Source organism: Equus przewalskii, chromosome 30 (assembly GCF_037783145.1).
Source record: "Equus przewalskii isolate Varuska chromosome 30, EquPr2, whole genome shotgun sequence".
In the NCBI taxonomy this organism is placed as follows: domain Eukaryota; kingdom Metazoa; phylum Chordata; class Mammalia; order Perissodactyla; family Equidae; genus Equus; species Equus przewalskii.
Genome location: NC_091860.1, coordinates 15,309,489 through 15,335,927, shown reverse-complemented (window position 1 = coordinate 15,335,927; position 26,439 = coordinate 15,309,489). Strand labels below are relative to the sequence as shown.

The 26,439-nt window shown below is 34.2% G+C and overlaps 1 protein-coding gene across 1 annotated transcript in view; it reads left to right on the top strand.

Annotated features, from left to right (window-relative positions):
* The window catches only part of MALRD1 (MAM and LDL receptor class A domain containing 1), a 648,353-nt gene that overhangs the window by 237,605 nt on the left and 384,309 nt on the right, over positions 1-26,439 (top strand). Inside the window, exons 23-25 of the mRNA XM_070600827.1 lie at positions 14,484-14,640; positions 18,411-18,521; positions 22,511-22,724. Of these exons, the coding sequence (XP_070456928.1) occupies positions 14,484-14,640; positions 18,411-18,521; positions 22,511-22,724 (482 nt within the window). The remainder of the gene's footprint in view (positions 1-14,483; positions 14,641-18,410; positions 18,522-22,510; positions 22,725-26,439) is intronic.

Here is a 26,439-nt window from a genome sequence, read left to right as displayed (position 1 = left end):
CTTCGTAGGTTTCCTTTTCATCTAGGCTATCCAGTGTGTTGGCATATGCTCTTATAATCCTCTTCCTGTGTTTTTGTATGCTTTGTGATATTTTTGGTTGAAAATTGGGCATTTGAATAAACAACCATCTCTCCTAGTCTTTGCCGTTTGACTCTGTGTCAGGAAGCCCTTTGCTAGTTCGCTGTGCATGTTCTAAGTGGTGGGATCAGCCCAAGGAGAAAACCTAAGGCTTTTTTTCAGTTCTCTTCTGAACATACATCTTGGCTAGGCCTGTGTTTGTTTTTTTGTTTTTTGGCTTTTTATTGAGGCAGATTAGCCCTGAGGTAACATCCACTGCCAATCCTCCTCTTTTTACTGAGGAAGATTGGCCCTGAGCTAACAACTGTGCCCATCTTCCTCTATTTTATATGTGGGACACCTGCCATAGGATTACTTAATAAGCAGAGCATAGCTCTCCACCCAGATCCAAACTGGTGAACCCATGCCAAAATGGAGCATGCAAACTGAAACACTATGCCACAGGGCTGGTGCCCTCTGTGTTGTTTTCTTTGATTCCTCCATTTCCATGAATGCTTTTTAAATGTCTTAATTTCTTCATGATCCCACCCAAGCTTCTCGTTGGGCTCTTAGATGGTCTATTGCCTGTCTCCACCTGTAATCTTTTGTCCCAAGTATCTGTAGGTCTTAGTCTCTTTACAGCTTTCCTAGGCAGTGTCTGCTGCCTCTCTCTGCCTCAGATTCCAGTTGCATCACTCTTTTCCAACCTGACTGAGTTAGGTGATACAGAGACTGCTCCTTCAGGTAGACCCCAAACAGGTTAGAATCTGGGCAAGGGTGAGCAAAAATGCCAGAGGATTTGCTAGTATTTTGAACATGGCTTTTTCTTGACTGCACATTTGTTTGGTGCTGTAGACCTTTGAATATGTTTCAGAGCTCAAGTAAGTTTTCTTTTAGACAGACTTTTGGTCGGTTTTTGGGTCTCCATGAGGGATAAAGGACCAGAACTACCTATCTCACCATTATACTAATGTCAGCCTGCTGTTTTCTGGGAAAGCATTTAATGATAAAAATTTCTCTTTAATTACTACTTTAGCTTCATCCTACAAACTTTGTTGTGTTTTTTCATTATCCTCTAGTTCAAAATATCGTATAATTTCCTTTGTGATTTTTCTCTTTCACTCAGTGATATTTTAGAAATAAGTTGTTTAATTTCCACATTTCTAGGTTTGTCTAGAAGTTTCACTATTTATTCTTTATTTAAAGTGTTATAAGACAACATTTTGTAAAATTTCAGTCTTTTGAAATCTGTTCAGAATTTTTATGGCCCAACATATGTTGGTAAATGTTCCATGTGCTGTTCAAAATAATGTGTATTATGAAATCGGGTATAATGTTTTATAAATCTAATTAATTTAAGATGGTTGATAGTTTAATTTTGATTTTATATGTTCTTACTGACTTTAATATCTACTTCTTATAGCCGTTACTGAGAAAGATTGTTAATATCTAAAACTATTACTGTGGACTTGTCTCTTCCTTAATTTATGTCAGTTTTGCTTTCATGTATTTTAAAATTCTATGTTAATAAAATAAATATTTACATTTAATACATGTTCCTGATGTATTCAAATTTTTATAATTATAGAGCATCCTTCTTTATTTTTAGTAGCACCTTCAGTCTTGAAATCTATTATATCTGATATTAATTTAATCAGTTTAGCTTTCTTATAGGTTGCAGTATTCCTTTTCCAGTTATTTATTTTCAGTCTACATGTGTCTTTGTATTTAAACTAAACAACATGTAGTTGTTTCTTGCTTTTTTATTCTATCCAGAAATCTCTGTCTTTTGATGGAGTGTTTATTCCATTTACATTTAATGTAATTATTGATATGCTTATACTGAGGCTTTTCATTTGGCTAATTGTTCTTTTATTTGTCTTGGTTTTTAAAATTCCCTCTTTCTATCTTTCCTGTCTTCTTTTTTTATTCAAAAATTTTCTCATTCTGTTTTACTTTCTCCTTTTTCTTTTTTTTTATTGCAGTAACATTGGTTTATAACATTATATAAATTTCAGATGTACATCATTACAATTCAATTTCTGTGTTGATTACATGATGTTCACCACCCAAAGACTGATTACAATCCATCACCACACACATGTGCCTAATAACCCCTTTCACCCTCTTCCTTCCCCCCTTCCCCTCTGGTAACCACCAAGGGTATTATGCTAAGCAAAATAAGTCGCGGGGAGAAAGTCAGATACCATGTGATCTCACTCATAAATAGAAGGTAAGAACAGCAACAAACAATCACATAGAGACAGAGATTGGATTGGTGGTTTCTTTTCCTTTCTAGCTATATCTCTTTCCAATTTTTAGTGGTTGCTTTGGGATTACAATAAACATTGCAGATTTACCCAGTGTACCTATTGATAATATTGAATAATTCAAGAAAAAATATAGACTTTGGTACTGTTTATTTCCACCTGCCCCCACTTATTTCTTAGTACTATTGTCATGTATATTATGCCAATATAAATTGTAAACATATCTAATCAGTGTTATTATTTTGCTTTGCTCGCTCATGTGTCTTTCAGCAGGATGAAGAGAAAAAAAGAATGCACACACATATATACATTGCGCATATATATAAATATATATAAATAAAATATATGAAAATTATATATACATATAATTTTATATTTTCAGACACATTTGTCATTTCAACAAATCTGAATTCCTTGCTTGTGTTATTTCTTCAATTTTCCTGAAGAATTTCCTTTAGCATTTCTTGTAGTGAAAGTTTGCTGGAAAATTATTATTCTTCTTTTTTCAATCTGAAACTGTCTTTATTTCCACTTCACTTTTAAAAGAGAACTTCACTAGATATTGAATTCTTTTTTATTTGTTTTCCTTCTGCACTTTGAACATACAATTTTGATAACTTCAATCTTTTCAGATGAGGTGTCTATTTTTATTCATATTGATGTTTCTCTGTATCAGACGTGTCATTTTTCTTTGCTGACAAAATTTTCTGTCTTTAGCTTACAACAGTTTAACTATGATGTTTTTATTGTTAAGCTTCCCAAGTTTGTACATTGTTTTCCACCAAACTTGGGAAGTTTTCAGCCATTATTCTTCAATTTTTTTCTTTCTTCTCTTCTCTTCTTCTTGGATTCCAATTGTATCAATATTGGATTGTTTCATATTGTGTACCAGGTCTTTGAGAAGGTGTTATTTTTTGTCAATCTTTTGTCTTTCTATTTTTTGTGTTGATAATTTCTACTGATGTATTTTCACCTCCACCAATTTCTCTTCAATGATATCCAATCTGTATGCAATCTATCCAATCTACTTATAGAACATTTTATTTTTTTAATTTCAATTATTGTAGTTTTCAGCCCCTGAATTTCCATTTGATTAGTTATTTTAGAGTTGCCATTTTACTCTCGAAATTATCTGTACATTCATTGATACCATATTTTTTTCAATTTGTTGAACATTTTAATTCTTTGTATCTGTGATAGGTGCTATAAAATCTTTGTCTGATATATCCAACTTCTTGCCCCACTTGGAGTGTGTTTCTATTGGCTATTTATTTTTTACTTCATATGGATCACACTACACATTTCCTGCATGTCTAGCAGTTTTTGATTGAGAAATACATATTGCTGATAATAGATTTTAATGACTTTGGATTCTGTCGTGTTCATCTGAAGATTCTTGTTTCTTGTTCTAGTAAGAAATTAGTTTGCCTGGATTCAAACTGTACATTTTTCCTACTGTGCTGTATGCAGCTGCTAATATCTTTACTCTGTTCTTATGACTTTCCACTGTTGCTTTTTCGTGCAAGTTAATGATCAGGCAAGGATTTTAACAGAGTTAGAGCTCATCTTCTCTGTGGTTCCCTTCCTTCTAGGAATTCCTTCTTTATTTATCTCTGCTTTTTGAGTTTCAGACTCTGTTTTGTGGAACTTCAAGTCCACAGGGATTTAAAGCTTTCTGCCTCTGCTGGTTGAGTTATGTATGGTTGAAAAAATGTATTCAGTTAAGAAAATCTTCAACTTTGCAGATTTGGCTCTTTGAACATAGATTTTTCTCTACTTTTTGCCTGCATTGTTGCATGCTTCCTATCGTCTTCCCTGAACCTGTGTAGTTTAGCTGTCAGTCAGGGATGTGAGCAGTTCATTCTCTGAATTTTGGTCTCATTCCATCTGCTGTACTTATGCCTTCCAGGATTTCTCCTTTAAATTTTCAGCTAAACTCTGATCTCTGGCACCTGTAGCCAGTAGAGCTATTAGTGTGTCATTTTCTGCAACCATAAACAACAGGTAAGGGAGATTGTCAATTTTGTCAGACCAAAAAGTCACAAACTCACCATTCTTATCATTTTAAGTTTCAGGTTTGTGTGTGTATGTGTATGTATTAGGCTTTCCTTTCATTTTTGTCTGCTTTGGAAATTTTTCAGTGCATTTTTTTGAAGTTGACTTTGTATATCTTATACAATATTTATAATTATCTATGAGAGGATGGTGGGCATAACCATTTTAATCCTTTCTATTACCAGGATTTCATCTATGTAACTTATTAAAGTAAATTTTAGCTGTATCATTAATCAATTTGTACTTACTATGAATGTCACAATCATATAATTTTATAAGCCCATTTCATAAAATTAGATAAAGTCATGAATCTATAGCCTAATGAGAAGAATCCAATTTGCTAGATGTATTAAATATAACTTTCAAAATTCTAATTAGGTTACAAGTAAAAGTTAGAACAAATAGCCTTTGAGATCAATCCTGAAAAGACAATTTTTAAAGGTCAGGTCAGTTTTAATAAATAAATTTATTTTCTACAAACATGGCTGGCTCATATTGTTTTAGGAAATAATAAGAATTCTCTTTTAACTCACTTTTGCCTGACATTGAAATCAATAAAATAATGACTATATCATTTGTGTAACAGATTGAAATTTGTCGAGAATTTTTGTGTCTTTCACCTCATTTCTATTTATAATGCATCTGTGATGTATCAAGCCTTGCTTTATACTGGCCTTTGTATCTATATATAGATTCTTCCCTTATCTGCTAGAGGAAGCCTGCTTCACTCTCTAGAATTAATCCTGGTACATTTGTTAAAATTGACGACCCTACAGTGACATATCAAAAGCACTCAAAGTCCATGTTTTACATTACGGTTCACTCTTGGTGTTATACGTTCTATAGGCTTGGACAAAGGTGTAATGACATATATCAAACATTATGGTATTATACAGAGTATTTTCATTGCTCTAAAAACGCTCTGTGTTCTACCTATTCATCACTCCCGGCTCCCCATCCAAACCTTGGCAACTACTGACTTTTAACTGTCTCCGTAGTTTTGCCTTTTCCAGAATGTCATATAGTTGGAATCATACAGTATGTAGACTTTTCAAATTGGCTTCTTTCACTTGGTAATACACATTTAAGCTTTCTCCATGTCTTTTCATGGCTTGATAAGCTCATTTCTTTTTAGTGCTGAATAATATCCCATTGTTGAATGTACCACAGTTTATTTATCCATTCTCCTTCTGAAGGACACCTTGATTGCTTCCAAGTTTTGGCAGTCATGAATAAAGCTGCTGCAAGCATCCATGTGCATATTTTGTGTAGACATAAGTTTTCAACTCCTTTGAGTAAATACTAAGGAGCACAATTCCTAGCTCTTATGGTAAAATATGTTTAGTTTTGTAAGAAACCACCAAAGTGTCTTCCAAAGTGTCTGTACCATTTTTTATTCCTACCAGTAGTGAATGAGGGGTCCTGTTGCTCTACATCCTAGCCAGCATTTGATGGTGTTAGTGCTCTGGATTTTGGCCGTTCTAATAGATGTGCAGTCATATTTCATTGTTGTTTTAATTTGCATTTCCCTGATGACATAGCATCTGGTGCATTTTTTCATATACTTCTTTGCCATCTGTATATCTTCTTTGGTGGGGTGTCTGTCAGGTGTTTGGCCCGTTTCTTAATTGGGTTGTTTATTTTCTTATTGTTGAGCTTTAAGAATTCTCTGTATATTTTGGTTAATAGTTCTTATTAGATGTGAATGTTCCATATGAGCTTGAGAAAAATATGTATTCTGTTGTTGGATGAAGTAGTCTATAGATGTCAATTATATCCAGTTGACTGATGATGTTGTTGAGTTTGACTATACTCTTACCAATCATGTACACATACAGTATCATTACATAACATCCTTCTTTATCCTTGATATCTTTGTTTGTTTTAAAGTCTGTTCTGTCTGAAACAAATAGAGTTTGATTCACAGTATCATGTGAATAAATTCTTGTATTAATATGAGTCATTTCTGATACATATGAAGTATTTAAAATATTTTTTTAAATTATTTAAAATTTTTGCAAGATTTAAATTAATCCAATTTGTTTTGAAACCTAGGTCAAAATTTTTATTAGAAGGTATTATTTATCAAGTGATTCTCAAAAACAAGTGATTAGTTTTTTTCATTCACTTTCTTGGCAAATGTTTATTGAGCGCTTACCGTGTGCCAGACATTTTTTTGTTCAAATACATTAGGAATGTGTGAGTTAAAAAAAGAGTATAATGGACAGTTGGTTACACATCTCCAGAAGAACTATTTATATCAAATTCTGTGTGCGTGTATGTGTGTAATTGTACCCTTGGAGTTGTACATTGTTTCTCAAATACACTTGACTAGAAAATCCAACCCATACCTCTACCAATCAGCTTTATTCTTCTTTTTTTTTGCTGGAACATAGGACCTATTTTCTATACAGCATGTAATAGAAGATGAAGTGTTGTTAAAACTAAAGTCTAAAATTTTTTAATTGCATAGTTATTTATTTTGGGAAGAAGAATAAACTTTAAATATCCACTTTTCTAGATATTGCTCCTGGATTGGAGTATGATTTAGCAATTTGGAATTATGAATACCATTTTAACTGTTAGTGTAAGTAGTTTGGAGCAGTGGGTCTCAAACTTTAGCATGCACCAGCATAAACAGAGTTTGTTAAACAGACTGCTGAGCCCTACCACAGAGTTCCTGATTCAGTAGGTCTGAGATATGGCCCAAGAATGAGCATTTTAAACAAGTTCCCAGGTGATGCTGATGCTACCGGTTCATACACCACACTTAGAGGACAACTAGTTTAGAATGTAAAACATGGGGAGATGGATCAAAGTCCAGACCTTCAATACTCACCAAGGGAATTGCCACTGGCAAATTATTTTATTTTGGTTATCTCATCTGTGAAGGAGTAATGATTATAATCCTACCCTCTCAAGTTTGTTGGGAATATTAAATGACAAACTATTATTTAATACTGCCTCATTTGAAGGCTTCCTAATTTAGAGGCTGATCTGAAAACCTCCAGTGTTTTATTTTATACATCTCAGAAGCCAGTGTTTCTTCAGCCTAAAATCTATTTCACAAAGAATATACTTACTTTAGTGAGACTTTTAAAATCTCGTTTTGGAATTAGAAGACAAATAAATACAACTACATTGTGTAATTTCTTAGCCTTTTTAATTTATAGTTTCTATTTTTTTAATATGTTTCTACATGCCTCACAAAGAGTTGTTCTCCAGTGAATGTCATACAATATTGAAACAGGAACTGTGGGTGCTCTTAATTAAAATATTTGACATTGATACCTTGGTTATTGAATTTTGAGTTGGTAAAACCCCCAGGTGGTTATATAACATGGCGACAAATGTTGTTTGTTTCTTCATTTTTATGTTTTGAGACTCAGAATGAAAATTCCCAAAGCACTCTGCAAAATTGTAAGTCCTTTTTCAAAACTGAGATGCCTTGCATTTGTGAAGGAGATTTTTTTTGTATAGCAAAGCAAGAATTCTCTATCACTTTTGTTTAGCAACAGATTCAGTGAATATTTATTGAGTACCAATTGGGTTTAAGTCACTTTAAAAGGCATTCTAGATATTGTATTAAATAATTTAAATTATGTGCCTTAAACTTTGTAATCTCATGGGGCATACAGCTTCGTATTCAGTGAATGAAAATCTAATATGAAGATTGCATTTAACAAGTTATGTATAAAATGCTATGAAATTGTGAGTCTAGGAATCTAAGAAGGCTTGGAAACATATTTGTGATATGCAGTAGACGATACATCAAAGTAGTATAGAGGAAGACTTAGAGCAGAGGTTCTAAGTGGGCCCAGAAGAAAGATCAATACAATGGAGACACACAGATAGGAAAGTACTTGATATACTCAAGTAATTGCATAAACACATTAAATGGGTATAAATCTGTGTGTGTGAGTAAAGTAGTATATGAAAAGTGAATCAAGGTATTGGTAAAGAAAGTCATTCCTCAGATCCTGATAAGTTGAGACTTTATCCATACAACAGGGGTGATCAAACTGTGGCCTGTGGGCCATTACTGGCCTGATGCCTGTTTTTGAAATATGGTTTTATTGGAACATGGCTATACCTATTCATTTAAGCAGTCCATGGCTGCTTCCATGCTACAAAGACAGAGTTGAATGGTTGTAATGAGTCTGTACGACCCACAAAGCCTGAAATATTTACTATATGGCCTTTACAGAAAAAATTCTCTGAACCCAGTTACATACCAGTGCAGTATAAAATACCATTCTGTGGACTTTTGGTTGCAAATACACTGCCAAGATAAAGACCTTGCACCAGAATGCAAATTAACTCACTGCTTCCTTTATCAAGGGGTAATAGGGCACATGTGTATGGTGACAAGTGGTAATTAGTTTTCAGGTGGTGAACATGATGTAGTCTACACAGAAATGGAAATATATTGATGTTATACCTGAAATTTATATAATTTATAAACCAATGTTACCTCAATAAAAAAAAATTGAGAAAGAGAATCTTGCTATGAAAAAAACAATGTCAGCTGATCTGGACACTACGTGTAGTAAATTCTACAGAAACTTGTTATTTACTTGTAGTACAATAACATATAGTTTAGTTCAAGGTCCTCACTTTGTATCAGATATGGATCCGATCACTTTGGATCAGATGTGTATTTTAGAAAGGACCAATAAGGTCAAATAGAAGCCTTTGTGTGTGTGTCGGGGGGGTCTCTTCCGTAATAGTAAAGCATAGTGTAGAGGGCACGTTTGGAGATTCGGAGTCAGACAGAGCAGATGTCAAACCTTGGGGATTCAGCTAGTAAGGAGATTTGATACCCAAGAAGGACTGTTCCTTTTCCCGTTAATTTATACTCTAAAAAGCCCTCATGAGAACTCTGATTAGCCTCATTTGTTTAAGAAGGCTGCTCCCTCCCTCACGGAAGTGGGTCAGGGACTTTGTTCCTCTCATGCTGTGGAGTTGGTGGGAGGGATGGGGAGCACTTCCACACAACAAGGATGGTTTACTACAGATGCTAGGGTAATACTATGAAAACCATTAGAAGAATTATACTATTGAACACTTTATATTTCTGTTACCCATAAAGCTAATAAAGTTCATGACAACATTTAGTAGATCATATCCCATCAGGTACGTTAAAACAGCCTATAATATCATAGTGAATCAGAGGGTACATCTCAACCCAAGAATAAGCCTGGAGAATGTGTCCCTCACACTATAAATGTACAGGATCAAACGGCAGTTGACCTAACTCAAAAATATTTTGATTTGTCCATGCAAGAGTGTTTTTTTCTTACTATTTTAATTAAGTGAATACCTAGGAGATTCTCAAATAAGTTGGAAAAAAGTCAATATTTTAATTGTTTAATCTGTAGAATAGTAAGATTTAGAAACTGATTATCCTATGAGGCCTGGGCAACTTTCTTTAAAACAGCATGCACTATAGATCAGATCACTTTGGATAATGGCTTTTTTTTAATGACTTTGCATCATTACCTGGAATCTTTACTTTCACAACACCTGGGTGTTTAACGCTACTTTCATTAAACCTTTACTACTGTGGTTTATGATATGTTTTATTAGAAAAGATATGTTTCTATAAAACACCCTACTTCCTGCTCTGCATGAGAGAAGACACTTTGAAGGCTAGTAGAGAGATGCTGATATTTTACGGGTGACAGCATCGTTAGGTGTGGTCATTAATGCTGTGTTGATTTCAGGAGGGGTGTTGATTTCCTTTGCAGGTACATGCTTAAATAATCTCACCCCAGACACAGGCCAGTGTTTGTGTAATTCTTTATTTTTCCATTAGGAATCGTACATGTATCGTGTGCCCCCAATTAATGCATATGAGATTGGTAACCAAATGATATTCTGTTATACTGGCATTGTGTTCAAGTGCAATGTAAAGACACAAATGCACTTTTGTTGTTTGCATGCTTCAAATTGATCTCCTGACATATTTTCCTTTTTCCTTTTCCTTGCAGGTGAAGAGGATATTTCAGGGACGTATAGTTATAAAGAGTTAGCTCAACAATTTATTTTATATTTATCCTTGTGACTGAATTTCCTTGACTTATATTGGAATGGGGAAATTAAGCATTAGTTTTGTGTTTGTTTCCATTGTGTAGTGTCTGGGAAATTAATACGGGGATCTCTAGTTAAAGAACCTTTGGTTAGATGCTTTTAACATTGACAGAATTGTGGCCTGTGTTCATTTAATGTCTCCTTGGTCTCCAAATCTATTAACTTTGTCTGTCTTTTCTTATGGTTGCTTTTTTTCCCCAGCCTGGAGCATATTATCAACTTTTCATGTGTAATTTCATCTGAATACACAGCTCTGTCACTCCTTTGGTCTTGTTTCAGGGGCAGGAGGAGAGCTAGCTAGACAAGGGATTGGGACCTTAAGTGATGTGGTCCTGCCTATAAATTTATGAAAAGGGACAATGTTTGCTAGATTCTTCTCCTAGTTTCCTGAGCCCTTTGACATATTAGTTGTTGAGGATTGGTGCTTACTGTTAAGTGAATGTTAGGTTTAGATTTTGACTGCAAGAAAGAATCAGGATTAATTTGGTAATCTCTCCCCACCCCCAACCCCCTTTTGTGATGGGAATTCTAAAGGAAAGCCTTGCTTCTGTTTTGTTTGAAATTTTCACCCTTCCCCCACACCGCAGACTTGGGTAGGGTAAGAAGAGGAGTGAGAGAGAAGTAGATAATTTGATCCTATATTATTCTATAAGAATTTTCATCAAAGCTGAGCTAATGAGTGGAAATTAGAGGCTTGGCAAATTTGAATTAATACTGATTCTACTGGTAGGTTGCAGTGCCAGGTATCTCAGAGGGAAGCCCATTGGTGGGCTTCAGTCTTTTTATTTCCATATGCGCTCTACTAATTTTAAACTCATTTGTTTATGTTATTTATCAAGTATTTTTTTGAGGGTCAACAATGAACCAAGCAATGTGTAGGAAACAAAATAGACATGGGCCCCAAATAGAGATATAAACATGTTAACATTTTGGGATATTTCCTCCAGTTCTTGCTTGTATGTATGTACTTATATAATATGCATGTATAACTATATACACACACATTATTGTACATCTTGTATAGTGCATAGTATATAGTAGACATTCAATAAGTGTTACACTCATTAAATGTGATACAAATGTTTTTTCCCATTCACTGGTTGGCCTTTTGATCATGATATTGGTATCTATGATAAACAGAAATCCTTAATTTGAATACAGTCTGATTTTTCAATATTTCCCTCTATGGATAATAATTTTTATATATTGTTAAAAAATGTTATCATTCCCACATAAAGAAAATACTGTTATGTTATCTTAGACAGTTTAATTTCCACATCCCAGGTATAATCTACCTGGAATTTATCTATTTATTTATTGATTGATGAGGGAGATTAGCACTAAGCTAACATCTGTTGCCAATCCTCCTCTTTTTTGCTGAGGAAGATTGGCCCTAAACTAACATCCATGCCAATCCTCCTCTACTTTATATGTGGGACACCTGCCACAGCATGGCTTAATAAGTGGTGTATAGGTCCCCGCTCAGGATCTGAACCTGTGAACCCTGGGCCATGGAAACAGTGCACAAAGCCAACCGCTATACCACCAGGCCAGCCCCTGCAATTTATTATTTTTGAACGCTGTGAAATAGGGGTCAAGACTCATTTTTCCCCATGTGGCTACTTAATTTTATCAGTCAATTTATTAAAAAGATGTCCTTTCCTTCACTGCTCTGAAGAGCTAAATTTTTCATAAATCAGGTATCCAAATATATATGGATTTGTTTTAGGACTATTTCTTTTGTTTCTCTGGCCCATTTGTCTGTCTTTATTCCAATACCACTCTGTCTTGATTATTCTACCTTTATAGTGTATCTTGATATCCGATAGAATAAGTTCTCCAACTTTGTTCTCTTTCACAATAAAATTGGCTATTCTTAGTCCTTTGGATTTTTCTGTGAAACTTAGTTTGTCAATTTCTGGGAAAGATATCTATTGAAATTGTCTTGGAGCTTAATGAATCTATAGATCAAAGTGTGAAGAATTTATGTCTTTGTAATAGTGAGTCTTGCAACACATATACACAGTGGTATACTGAATCAGATTGCCCTGGTTCCCAAGAGCAAATTGGGCACATCTCTTCCCCACTGCAATTCCCATTGGGAAGCAGGGTTGAGGTTATGTAGAGATTTGAGGACATAGTAAATATTTTTATTATACTCTTAAGTCCATTAGGAAAACTTTAGCAGGTTTTAAGGAGTGGATTTGGAGATGTAATAATCCAATTTCCATTTTTTAAAAGATTTTTCTAAGTGATGTGTGAAAAATAGATAGAGTGACAATTTAGAAGGCTTGTTATGCTAGGCAAGAGATGACAAGAGTTTGACTTAAGCTGGTTGCATTAAAATTGGAGAGGAATCAACAATTCCACCTGTATCTCAGAAGCAGAACTCAATTGAATTGAAGACATTTAGATATATTGAAATAATTTTATGATAAATTATAATAAAATTGCAATAATCCTGACAATTGCTTTAAGGATAGCTTTGCAAATTAAATAGATCATATGAATAGAAAAATGTGCATGATCTTTTTATTAACTATTCTCACTATTGGTTCTATGTATCTGAATATATAAGTGGCCATATATTCATCTTTATTCTTGGTATCTCTGGAATCCTGGCATATTAAGCACACAGGGAACAAAGCTGGACGTGCTTACTCATTGAGGCACAATTCAGACAAATTAATAACAATCCTGCCTGTTAAAGATGATCTCAACTCATACCTACCTTCTGTGGTTTTCTGGACACTAAACTCTATTCCTTTAGCTTCAACTAATGACATAAACATAACCACAAATCACCACTAACAGTTATTTAATGTGTAATATGGGCCAAATACTGTTGTATATTTCACTTATTTTGTTTCTAATTCCTATTGAAACCATACACAGAACTATCCCATTTTAGAGATGGAGAAACTGATGTGTTCAGGGAGGTTAAATAACCTGCCTAATATTGCCCAACCAGTAAGTGATGAGGCCAGAGGCCAAACCCTGTCATGTCTGTTGCTCACAATCATGTTCCAAGGGCCTGGGACAGCCACTGGCAAGACTGGATTGACTCAATGAATATGGAGTGACGAGTGAACACTTTTGTCCTTCTCTCCTTCTATTTGCTATTAATGATTTTCATTTCTTTCCTCAAAAAATTGTCGAAATAAAAATGGTTTCAATAAGCAGTAAGTTTATCTAGCATCCTATTTAGGTGAGAAAGCAGTAAGAAATCTAATTAACCAAACAAATAGTACCCGAATGCCCAAATTGTGAGGAATCATTTCCTTATTTAATCCTTCAAAAACCTGTGTGTTACTTACCATGCCTTTAATGTTTTATTATCTCTTTTTTGAATTGATAAAGTGGGAACATCAACTCGGTCCTTTATGGCAAGATTACGTCAATATTTAATTGTTTCCATTATTATTTTTCCTCTTCAGTTTGGAACTAGGGAATTAAAGGTACATTTTAAAAATTATCCACCAGCTTATTGAAATCTGCTTAGGTAAAACTGACCTAAATCTCTCTAAAGAGGGAGATCAAACTTGAACCTGGAGGCCTTTTAGACCCATGAGTAGAATCTCAGGCCAGTTTTCCTTTCTGTTTTTCATGCTTTAATTATTTATATATATTTTTTCTTCTTTTTATGCCTTTTCTAAAGGTATTCACTGCTTCAGGGTCTCATTTTATGCGCATGAAAATAAGCTCTGCAAAGCTCATCGGCGTATGGGCAGTATCATTGCAAAAAAAAAAAAATCAACCAAGTTATTACAGATTAGACCTGATAATTTCAGCCTTTGCCATAATTTGTGTAGGTTGTACCAACTGGCACATGGGTTCCGAATGAAAATAGTAGAAAAATTATTTCTGCTGAAGGTTATGAATCATCATTATACTGCAAAATATTGTTGTACTTTTAGGAAAAATTATAGAACAATATAATCAGTGGCAAACTGTTATATAATTATTTTCTTCTTTAAAAATCTAATGAACACATTGTACTTTCCCCAGAAATGCTACAGATGGCTGGTACCTGTATGCTGATAGCTCAAATGGAAAATTTGGTGACATAGCTGACATCCTCACTCCTGTTATTGCACGCACGGGACCAAAATGTACCCTGGTATTCTGGGTTCATATGAATGGTGCCACAGTTGGTTCTCTCCAGGTACTGCTTAAACAATTGTATTTTCTGACTTTTCTCTATAAAAACTCGTACTGTATAACTTGGTGTTAAAATATAGTCTGCTGATGAATGAAAACGAACAATTATCAACACTTGTCTAGTTTCAAAATGGTATGATTGAAGAAAAGCTTTAGCAGAATTAGACCTTAATGTCTAATAAGGTACTTTTTTCCCTATTCAATTTATAATTATTGTCTTTATTCTGAGGTTATGGCTTCTGTGTAAAACAGTTTTATACTTGAAATGTTTCATGTAGGTTGCAGTGTCAATGTTCTGAGAATAGCACAATCAAATGAGTTTTACACACTATGGTGATATTTGAATGTGCATTCTTCTTGTCCTTGATGGTAATGGTGCTACATTCTCCAATAGCTTTTTTAAAATGGTTTCTTTGTAAAAAAGAAAATTTTTTTTAACTGTTTCAAACTTATTGTTGAAATTCTTTCAAACTGTTGCAAGAATCTCACAGACAACTCCAAGATACCCTTTACCCAGAGACCCTATTTTTTGCCTGTTGTCCCAGTAGCATCTTCTTTTATAGGAAAAATTCAGTGCAGGATAACATATTGCACCCAGTTGTTATTTCTTTCTAGTGTGTTTCAAACTGGAACAATTCCTTAATCTTTCCTCCACTTTTATGACCTTGATATTTTAAAAGATTATAATTAAATTATTTTGTAGAATGTCCCTCAGTTTGGATTTGCTCAATGTTAAGCTTTTCTTTCCCCCTGTAAGATCACCAATATTGTGTTCTTTTTTTCTGTAATATCACCACTAGTGTATTCTTTATTTCCTGTAATATCACGCCATATTGTGCACTAACCATTGGTTGGTACATAATGTCTATCAGTCTCAGTACTTTTGCTCCCTTTGTTATCAATAAATATTTTGAGAAGAGACATTTTGAGAGTGTGGAAAATCCTGATCTCAACTCAATATATCCACTAGTTTTTGCTTCCTGTAGTATTTTTTGCTGGAATTAATTTTACTGTGACGATTGCCTCATTGCGATTTTCTAACACTACTATTCTGTCTACGTTTGTAGGTTAGTTTTCTATTGCAAAAAAAAACTTTCCTTTTTTGATCCATTTACTGATTTATATCAGTGTGGACTCATGGGTTCCTATTGTGTACGGTTTGTTATCATACATTTCTATTATTATTGTTGGTTCTTAAATTGTCCCAGATTAGGTCATAGCAGACTCTTCAAGCTGACTTCTATGTCTCTTTGACAAGCCTATCAGCCTTTAAACATTTCCTTCCTGGGGCTGGCCCCATGGCCGAGTGCTTAAGTTCACGCGCTCCGCTGCAGGCGGCCCAGTGTTTCGTCAGTTCGAATCCTGGGCGTGGACACGGCACTGCTCATCAAGCCACGCTGAGGCAGCGTCCCACATGCCACAACTAGAAGGATCCACAACGAAGAATATACAGCTATGTGCCGGGGGGCTTTGGGGAGAAAAGAAAAAATAAAATCTTTAAAAAAAAAAAAATTTCCTTCCTCCCTGGCCAAGAAGATGTTCCAGACTCATTTCCATCCCTAGAGTTAACTATTTCTCCAGCGGGTCCTGGTTTCTTCTAGAAGACCAAGTTATACAGGCAAAACAGAGAGAGGTTCTGAGTCTGAATGAAGATCCCTAGATACTGCTTTCCCACACTGGACACACCTTGTATAATGTATAAGATTTGTAAGTAGTATGTACAGACACATACATATTACACCTGCACAAAAGAAGCCAACTCAGTTTTGAAGTATCTCCATTTATACTCAGTTTCATAGCTTAAGTAACGTTTTCCAGGAAGGCATGCCTGAAAAATAAATCCCCAAATTCCAGAATTGTTTACTATAAGCAGTTTTAGAATAGGGATATCTTGCTTAAAACAACCATGGATAAGTGCTCTCCTCCAGTCAAAGACCATTAATTTGTTTACCAAGAAGTCCAGATTTGTCATATTTGCAAGGATGTTACACTTGGGCCACCTGCTTTCTTTTTCCCCAATAAAGAGAAAGAAAGAGACCATAGACCAGTGTTTAATCACTTCTTTTCCAGTAGCTTGATCATAATTTTAATATTAGGTGTTTTTCCCCCATTTTATTACTGTTTTATTCTAGGATTTTCCTGGCCATAATAAATGTTAATTTTTCCAAATAAATTTTAGATAAACATACCTTATTTCAAAAATGCTGTTAGTGTTTTTAATTGGAAATGTATTAAATTTATAGATCAATTTTGAAAGAATTGTCTTCTTTCTTATAGGTGTCACTTCTTACGAAAAACAATTTAAAACTAAACTTGTTTATATATATGTGTGTGTGTGTTTAATAATCTAAAAGCATCCGAATAGTCTTATGGGTTGAAGTTAAAATTTATGATTTATTTTACATTGACTTTTTAAAAATGGTTTTAGGCAAAGCAATCAATACAGCTTACTGCAGGTTTTTCATCAGAAAAATAATAATGGTTTACCTGGCATATTTTGTGGTTGATTAATTATCTGAAATATGCTTTCATTATTTTTAATAATAAGATTTTGTATTAGTAGATAAAAAATTATGAAATAGTATTAAAGTTTTATAAGTAATTATCAAATAATTAGTATGGTAATACATGTGATTCTTATTTTTGTAAATAAAATAAAGCTAAATGTTGTATTAATATAGTGCATGAACACATTTTTCCTTAGTGATTTGTATATAGAGTGGTATTCATACAAAGAAGATCTATTTCCTATTCTTTTTAGTATCCTTCAAAAACAATTTTTTTTATAAATTTTATTTTCTTGACTTTAATATGCTGATTTAACTTAATTTTATAGACCAAGAATTTGGTGATACTTTTGCGAGCGACATATTACTTTTTATATGACTCTAGAAACTAATTCTATAAAAATGGCCATTTGAATTTAGTTTAAAAAAACAGATAATGAAACCATTAAAAGTTACTGTCACTTTCAAAAGAAGAAACCTTCACAGACCCTTTACCTGAATAATTCTTAGGCTGTACGAATTGTATTTTTAAAAGTAATGTTGCGAAATAATTAAATAAACCATCTAAGCAAGTTATTTTAAAAAGTGGAATTGTTCTGCTCTTCACTATTCTCTTCAATTATTCTCTTGATGGCTCATTTTGTATCATTCTAAATGAAGAGCCATGATAATATGCCCCCTGAGACTAATCTGAATTTTCATTTAGAATGAGGATATAGTACTGGCGAGAATTTGTTAGTTTCAAGGCTGTTGGATAGGGAGCTCTTACTGGCACAACATGAGTGGGAGCCCATTCATATCACCCATATGTGCTGTTAAAATTGAGTGGGCTCCCATTGTGATGTCACTGCCCCTCACTGAACCCAAGAGGATGAAGAAGCATTCTCAAAAGAGTGTTTTAGTAAGTAATTCTGTGCTTTTCACTCAACTACATGACTAATACTTAATGTATGAACTTCCAAATGTTACTGCTGTCAGATTTTAAAAAGCTACTGTAGCTAGGAGTTCTTAATTAAATGGTGCCCAGATACCTTCAGACTTGACTGACAGATATTCATGCACATCTTTAGGATACAGAGCTTGTGAGCTACCCTGAGGACTCAGCGCTCTATAGAAAACAAAGACGTCTAATGAAAAATGTCTTAGCTTTTCTCTCAGGGACTTCATGTTGATATTAAAATTTTAAAAATCACTGGGAAAATTCTACGTGTTTAAAATTTTTCAAGACAAAATATTGGAATGCTTCCTACTTGATTTATCTCTACAGGTACTCAGCAAGAGAGACAATGCTACTTCTAAATTGTGGGCTCAAACTGGACAGCAAGGTGCACAGTGGAAAAAAGTAGAAGTGTTTTTAGGCGTTCATTCATTTATACAGGTTTGTAATGCAAGTAGTTGGGGGATGAAGGAGTTTTGTTGACTTTTTTCTTTAATCCTAATTTGTTTCCTTCACTCATAGTCTTCTCGTTCTTCCATTTTCTTTTTGATGTGTTATGTGAATGTTTACCACTCCATAGAGCCTTTTCTGTAGGCAATTTACAGTTCTAGAATGTCCTTATTTCTCCCAATTAGACAATCACACTTTTAGGAACGTTTAATTTTAATGACAAACATCCTCCACTCCAATCAGCCTCCTTCATGTAAAGAACACCTCCCTCTATTTTACAAATATATTCTTAGAGACCGTAGAGTAAATACATTAATTTATTTCAAATGTGAATAAAAAGATGGACTTTTGAAAGCACATTGTATTGTTGAGCCTTAAGAGATATAGATTTACTTAATTCAAAAATATTTTGGAGGAGGCACAAAATCGTGTGATGCTGAATTTGTCTTCGTGTAGATTAAATAATAGGAGAATAAGGCCTGTACATACCTAACAGTTAAAGAAAAGAGCAAGTAGTACATAGATTAAAGCGTTTAAACTGAAAATAATTGTGTGCCAAGATATTTCCTATGGATTTTATTTTTTACAGATTACCAAGAAAACAAGAGCTCCATGGATGTGTGTGTGTGTGTGTGTGTGTGTGTGTGTGGTTGTGTGTTTTGTTGGTGGTGGATTTTTTTTTTTTTTTTTGTGAAAGGGGGTTTTCTTGGAAGGTGAGGCTTAGCTATTAAGACTTGTTAAGATTTGGATAAGAAGAAAGAAGACTTGTTAAGATACGGATAAGGATAAGGATCCAGAGCCGTTTATGTTGGGGAACATCTGGGGGTTTTTTAGTCTTAACTGCATAGGGCCTAATTCCATGAATTTAGAACCCCTTGACTCTAAATAGAAGATATAATATCCTTGCTAATTATTACATATCCAGTCCTGTGTATATGCAGCAGAAGTAGCCATTCTGCTGTTAATGTTCAGTAACTATGTCTATAATCGTGTGCTATGTTTGATTGATCAGCCCTTCTCAACTTCAGTAGATGCACAGGCATAGACACATCTGTATAAAGGCATAGATATGAAATTATCCCCAATCTCTTGAAATGATATGTGTAATAAATCCCATATATTTTCTGCTCTTTTTGAAATCCAGTTTTATTATGGGTCATTTGTAGATAATTTAGGAAATTGGTAAGAAATAAACTCAAATAAGATCAATCTGAAGAACTGGATATTAGACAGCAATTTAATGGTCTTGCACAATATGAAATTTATTATTAAAATGATTCTACCTGTTCAACCTCCCAGATCTTTTACCTGAAGCAAGAAGAATCCTCAGTGAGAACACGTAGAAGGTTTTACAGCTGCCAGATATAGGCATCCACTGCAGGCAATGAATTCTTAACTAGTTTTGTGCAAGTAAAATATTTGTATAGTAAAATCATGTTCAAAACAACAATAAAAGGGATTTAAGCCAGAGGAATCAATTATTAATTTAGCCTTTCTGAAATTTAATTTTTCACATATTGAAGTTTGAAGAGAAATATACCCATGTTGTTTGGATCTGAAAACTGAATATTAATGGCTTATGAATATTTGATGTTTAGTGTGATTCACTCATTCCTTCAGTGGAAATTTATTAAGCACCTACTATGTGCAGAGCACATTACTCTGCACTGGAGATGGAGCCATGAGCCAAGCGTACTGTCAATGATGCCTCCATTTTTAGCCTCAGAGAGATGAGTGCCTCTAACCCTTGAGTAAAGTATAAAACACTTTTAGAAATTATGTGCTGAAGCAGCACTGGGTATTTTTTACAGTTTTATCGGGGAACCTCCAAGTTCAAACAGCATATTTAATTATAATAATTTTTTTAAAAGATTGGCACCTGAGCTAACATCTGTTACCAATCTTTTTTTTTCTCCTGCTTCCCAAAGCCCTACAGTACATAGTTGTGTATTCTAGTTGCAGGTCGTTCTGGTTGTGTTGTGTGGGACGCCACCTCAGCATGGTTAGACGAGGGGTGCCATGACTGCGCCCACAATCCAAACCAGTGAAACCCTGGGCCGCCGAAGCGAAGTGTGTGAACTTAACCACTAGGCCAGGGGGCCGGCCCCTATAATAATTTTTGTAACTAGAGCAATCACATACATAGAACTTACTAAGTGCTAAGTACTATTCTATGAATTTAAAATATTTACTCCTTTAGTTTTCACAATAACTGTATGAGGCACATACTATCATTATCTCTGTTTTGTAGATTAGAATACAGAAAGACCTAGAAGTTAGGTAACTTGACCTAGTTATGTACTACAAAATGGCAGAAACAGGTGTTAAACACATGCAGGTCATCTATGAGTCCATAATTTAACTGCTATGCTATATTGTTTCCCATATTTTCCAAAATAGTTGACCCTGCTTTTATTCTACTTGAAAAAATATATAATTGCTCTTCAAAAAAAGGTTTAATCACATTCAATATTAAAGTCTATGGAATCTCAACCTCCACTGTTTGAAGCGTTGCAGTATAAGTGATGATTTAATCATTGGGACACAGCAGGCAACTGAGATTGTGTCTATTGGATAGCAGATAAAAAGATTGGTAATAAAACACTCACTGAGTTATCTAGTTTCTTATTTACAGAGCATTGCATCACATATTTAAATGTATTTAGATGTATCCTGATAATAGAGTACCTTTTTCAATTTGTGTATCAATGTTTTTCTTGGGCTCAATTTTGCGTATAAAAAAAGTTGTAATCCTTGTTATTCTTTCTAGTTTCACCTAAATCACTTCCAAGCTCTTTCTATCTTACAGATTTATTTTTCTTTCCCGGCACATCTGCTATGAGGAAAACAATTAATTCCTTTTATGTAAATCTGATATATGAATTTACAGCAAAATTGTATTTTTTTGACAATGTGAGAGGCATGATTTTCAATTATTCTATCCTCTCATCTTAAAAAGAAAACACCTAGGTTTTTACTCAGTAGTATAAAAGCATAACACATCGAGGAAAAACAGTAATTCTTTCAAGAAAAATAATTGTTTAGATTTTGTCAAAAAAGGTGTTGGCAAGTTTGAATAATAAATATTCTGCATAAATCACCAAAGTAAATCTGTATTTCTTGGTATCTCATCTCTAATTGTTCTAAATTTACTTTAAAATATTTGAACATTTCTAATGTTAACACACAAATACATATTTGGCCTGCAGAGAAATTTGATAGAAACACTCTAAATTAGCTTCACTTAGAAATTTGAAACTAAACAATATATGGCTTTTTATGTTCTGCGAAACATTGTTCATTGTTATTCCCATCAGTGGTCGTGTTACAAATTGAAGTTGGAATATCCCAAAACTTTAGTGGCCCCTGTTATTATTTTTCATTGCTTCGAATTCCATGGGAGTCCGTATAACTGGATCTTACTGTCAAACAATGTCACAAGTGAGAATTTTATTCATCACATTCTTTAATCAAAGGCATTTCAAAATCATTTCAATTCCAAAGATGTGGCAAATTTTAAAAACTCATGGTACTGAGGTATTATACCTTTTCACTTTCAAATCGTTGGAGTGGACAGATCTGAGGAGTGGAAAGAATTGCTTGCTTTTTCTTTCTCTTGATGAATTCTGTTACCTGATTGGCCTCCTACTTCCATGTGTGATGAAGCTCTGAGCCGTGAGCAGGTCTTGTTTTGGGTCTGAGAGCTGCAGAGGCAGCAGTGGTGGGTTCGTGACTCCTTCCAGTTTTCTAGACCACATATCCTACAGACCTAGACAAGAGGCAATGGTGTTGCCACTCCCACATTCTTAGGTGTTGAGGATTTGTACGGATCTTAGATAACCCTCAAGCTTTCTGAGTCAGTTTTGTTATGGAGGCGTTTTGTCAATTTCAAGCTTGATGTCCTATATTTTGTGTTTGCCCCAGGTTTTGAATTCTTGATGGACAGCTCAACTGAAATTGCTTTTCTTTTCTTTTTTTAGATTGTCTTCAGGGCAAAACGCGGTATTAGTTACATGGGAGACGTAGCAGTGGATGATATTTCCTTTCAAGATTGTTCCCCGCTCCTTAGCCCAGACAGAGAGTGTACTGCTCAAGAATTCACGTGTGCTAACAAGCACTGCATTGCAAAGGACAAGCTGTGTGATTTTGTGAATGATTGTGCTGATAATTCAGATGAGTCAACTTTCATTTGCAGTAAGTGGAAATGTTCTGTTTCCTTACTTTGTGCCATGATCTCCACAACCTTACTCTCTTGTATTAATTGCTAAAACATGCAGAGTATGTGTAGCTCAGGAGCAGAGGCAGATAAGGAGATTTAACTATTTAAATACATTCCTTTCTCCCTCTCAATACTTAATTTAGAACTGTAATTCATTTAAAACTAGTTGATGGCTTTGCGTGTGTGTGAAGTAATTGCAGATAAATTGGAAAACAAGTGTCTTCAAAGGCAAACAAAACTGAAACAAATATTTTCCATATGAAAGAAATTTTTGGAAAAAATACAAGCAAAACATTCATCAAAGCCAACTCATGCGAGGTTGACAAGCCTCTGCTTTGATGCAAATCAGAGTTGTCTTTTCTTTGCATAAATTATGAGTTGTGATAAGTTGTTAAAAAAAAACAAAAAATCAATACTCAGATAATGTATAAAATAGACAAAGTGATTTCCTAAAGGAGATACATGTCAGCTATGTAATATTTTTGCAGGAGATCAACTTATAATAAACAGCACCTATTAAAATATCCTTAGCTAAATGGGCCATATGTGCTCATTTGGACAAGTCTGTAAAACTGTGCAACACAGTCCAATTGTTGCCTCATTTCATTGGAAATGAGGTGAATACAACTTGTCAAAATGACAGTTGACAAATTATTCCGTTATTACTAGTAATAATTTCTGAGCTAGATTATTACAGTTTGATCTTTTTCTCGCCTCTTGGAACCAAATGTGGAATATCAAGAGGAACTTCAGTATAATAAGAGCTCACATTTAGACAGAACTTTTAACTTCCAATGCCCTTTTATCTGCTACTCTCCACTTGATCTTTCCAGAAACCCCGAGGGGTAAGTGGGACAGATGTTATTAGTGCATTCCCCGATGAAGCTACCAACAGGAGTAGCTAAGAGTTTGTCAAAGTTCAAATGAAATTTTTCTGTACTTAAAGTATCAATTTATTTCTGGCTAAATTTTCCTTGAATTCTTTGTATTTAGGTTCTAACATTGTGAATATTTCTAGGAATCCTCTATCTGTGTTTGGAAAAGGATGCTGATATACTAAGAGGATCAGAAATGTATTAAAACTTACTGCCTTGGTAGTTCTTTTGTATGGAAAATAAAGGCAAAAGTAATCATAAGCCTTTGGAGGGAAAGTTGTACCAGAAGGTGCATCTTTGTGAACTGATTGCCAAATCATTTTGAGTTTTGAGTAGGCTTACTTATTTCAGTAAGACTGGCGCAGAAGGCTGAATTAGTTCCAGATATTACATGGGAAGAAGAAAACTTTTTTAGCTCCTTAACAAATAAACAAACAAAAAGTTAGAATAAACCCTAAAAGTAACCCATATTTTGATATTGGTTCTCATTACATGGACGTGATTTCTTTTTATATAACGTTGCTTATTTTTATTATGTATTTTTAAAAATTCAACAGTCTTCCCATGCTACTGGTCTTAAATGTTATATTTTAATTGTAGAATGGCTAGAAACTGCTATATGAATTATGAATGGTATTATTATCCTGTGTGAACTTTGATGCTCTAATTAGACCCAGAAAAATAGGAAGAAAACATTTTTAAAAATCACCATGGCAACTGATTTCAGAAGTTTGGCTGAAAACCAACTGAGAATTAGGCTAAAGTTCTACCGTCTTTGGGTTTTTTGTTTTTTTGGGGTTTTTTTTTTTTTGAGAATTCCAAGTAAAAACGTGTATTACGGCTCTAAGAAAACTTCTGAAATATCATTAGGTAGAAATAGGCCACCTAGGAATAGCAGAAAGAATGAAAAATTTCAACTCTTTAAAGGCATAGACTATTTCTAATGGAGGAGAACAAAATAATCTTTATAAAACAGAAGTATGGGCTACTTTAATTTTCTGTAGATCAATATAGACTTTTAAAGCACAGTCTGGCAGAAAAATTTAAATGTTATTCTTTGTTTTATAATGTAAATACATGCCTAAAATACAGGATATAGTCAAAGAAAATGATTTGTGTATCTGAGAACTCTAAAATTTTATTTGAACATAACTTTGCCATGGATATAAAGGCTCCTTTGGAAAACAACCATATATTTTGTTTCCCTATATATTCTAATTAGCATGGTCACTGTTGATACGCAAGAGTATCTCAGGAATACTCAAAATAACTTAATTCTGCCCTGTGATTAGTAAGGATGCAGGATATTTGATTAACATAATTATTAAGTAATCTGAACCTAATGGGCAAATCAAAATGATTTGGCAATCAGTTCACAAAAATGCACCTTCTGGTACAACCTTCCCTCCAAAGGCTTATGATTACTTTTGCCTTTATTTACCAATTGCAGCTATCTATTCTTTTCAAGCACAACAGAACATTTACCAAAAAAAGAGAGAAATTATATTATTAAACATTAAGCAAATTTCAATAATTTTAAATGCATTAAAGTGACATAGATTATGTCTTTTGAATTAGCCTGGAAATCAATTATAAAACAAAAACTAAAAGATCTTTATGTGGGGCCGGCCCTGTGGCCGAGTGGTTGGGTTCACACGCTCTGCTCTGGTGGCCCAGGACCATGGTTTCGCCAGTTTGTATCCTGGGCACAGACCTAGCACTGCTCATCAAGCCATGCTGAGGTGGCCTCCCACATTGCCCCAACTGGAAGGACCCACAACTAAAATATGCAACTGTGTCCTGGGAGGCTTTGGGGAGAAGAAGGAAAGATAAAAAGTAAAAACTAAATAAAATCTTTAAAAAAATCTTTATGGGCTGGGAGAAAGACACTTCTAACAACAGCTGCCCCCCCCCCCCAAAAATCATAAGGTGATTAGGAAATGTTTTCAATAACTAATAATAAAAAAATTCATTAAAAAACTATGGGATTTGGCTAAGCTAGTACTTAGGGTAAAAGTTATAGACTTAAATCCTTATATTAGAAACTAATTAGCTAATAGTGAAAATTAATGAAATAGAACACAAATGTAAGATAGGATTTGAAAAGACTGATAAAATTCTCAAAAACCTGTCAAGAATTATCAAGCAAAATAGAGAATACGGAAATATTAAATTGGTTTAACACATATTTATCGAGCAGTTATGTGTCAAGCAGTGTTTAAGATACCTAGTATAAATCACATAAAAGAAACAGACAAAAATCCTATTCCTCCTACTCTTGAGTTAAACAGAAAATATTCTCACTTGCTCTTTACACTCACATACAGACACACACACACACACATATTTATAGGAAATGGCATGGTTGGTTAAAAGATGTTAAGTGCTATGAAAACAGAATTAACTAAGGGAGATCATAAATAGAAGGAGGGCAAATTGAAACATTAAGGAGCGTGATGGGGTAGGCCTGGATGAAAGATATTTAACCAAATTTTTTAAGGCTCTCTGGGAATATCTATCTATCTATTTATTTATTTATCTGTCTATCTATTTATTTACCTATCTACCTATCCATCCATCCATCCATGCCATGCCATCCTAGAGCAAGCAAAGTGGAATCTCATTGTGGTTTTGATTTGCCTTTCCCTAATGACTAATGATCTTCAGCTTCTTTTTTTGTACTTCTTGGACATTGGTGTTTCTTCTTTGGAGAAATATCGATTGAAGTCCTTTGCCCATCTCTTTATAGGATTGTTTACTTTTTGTTGTTGTTGACTTGTAGGAGTTATTTAAATCTTCTCTCTCTCTCTATAAA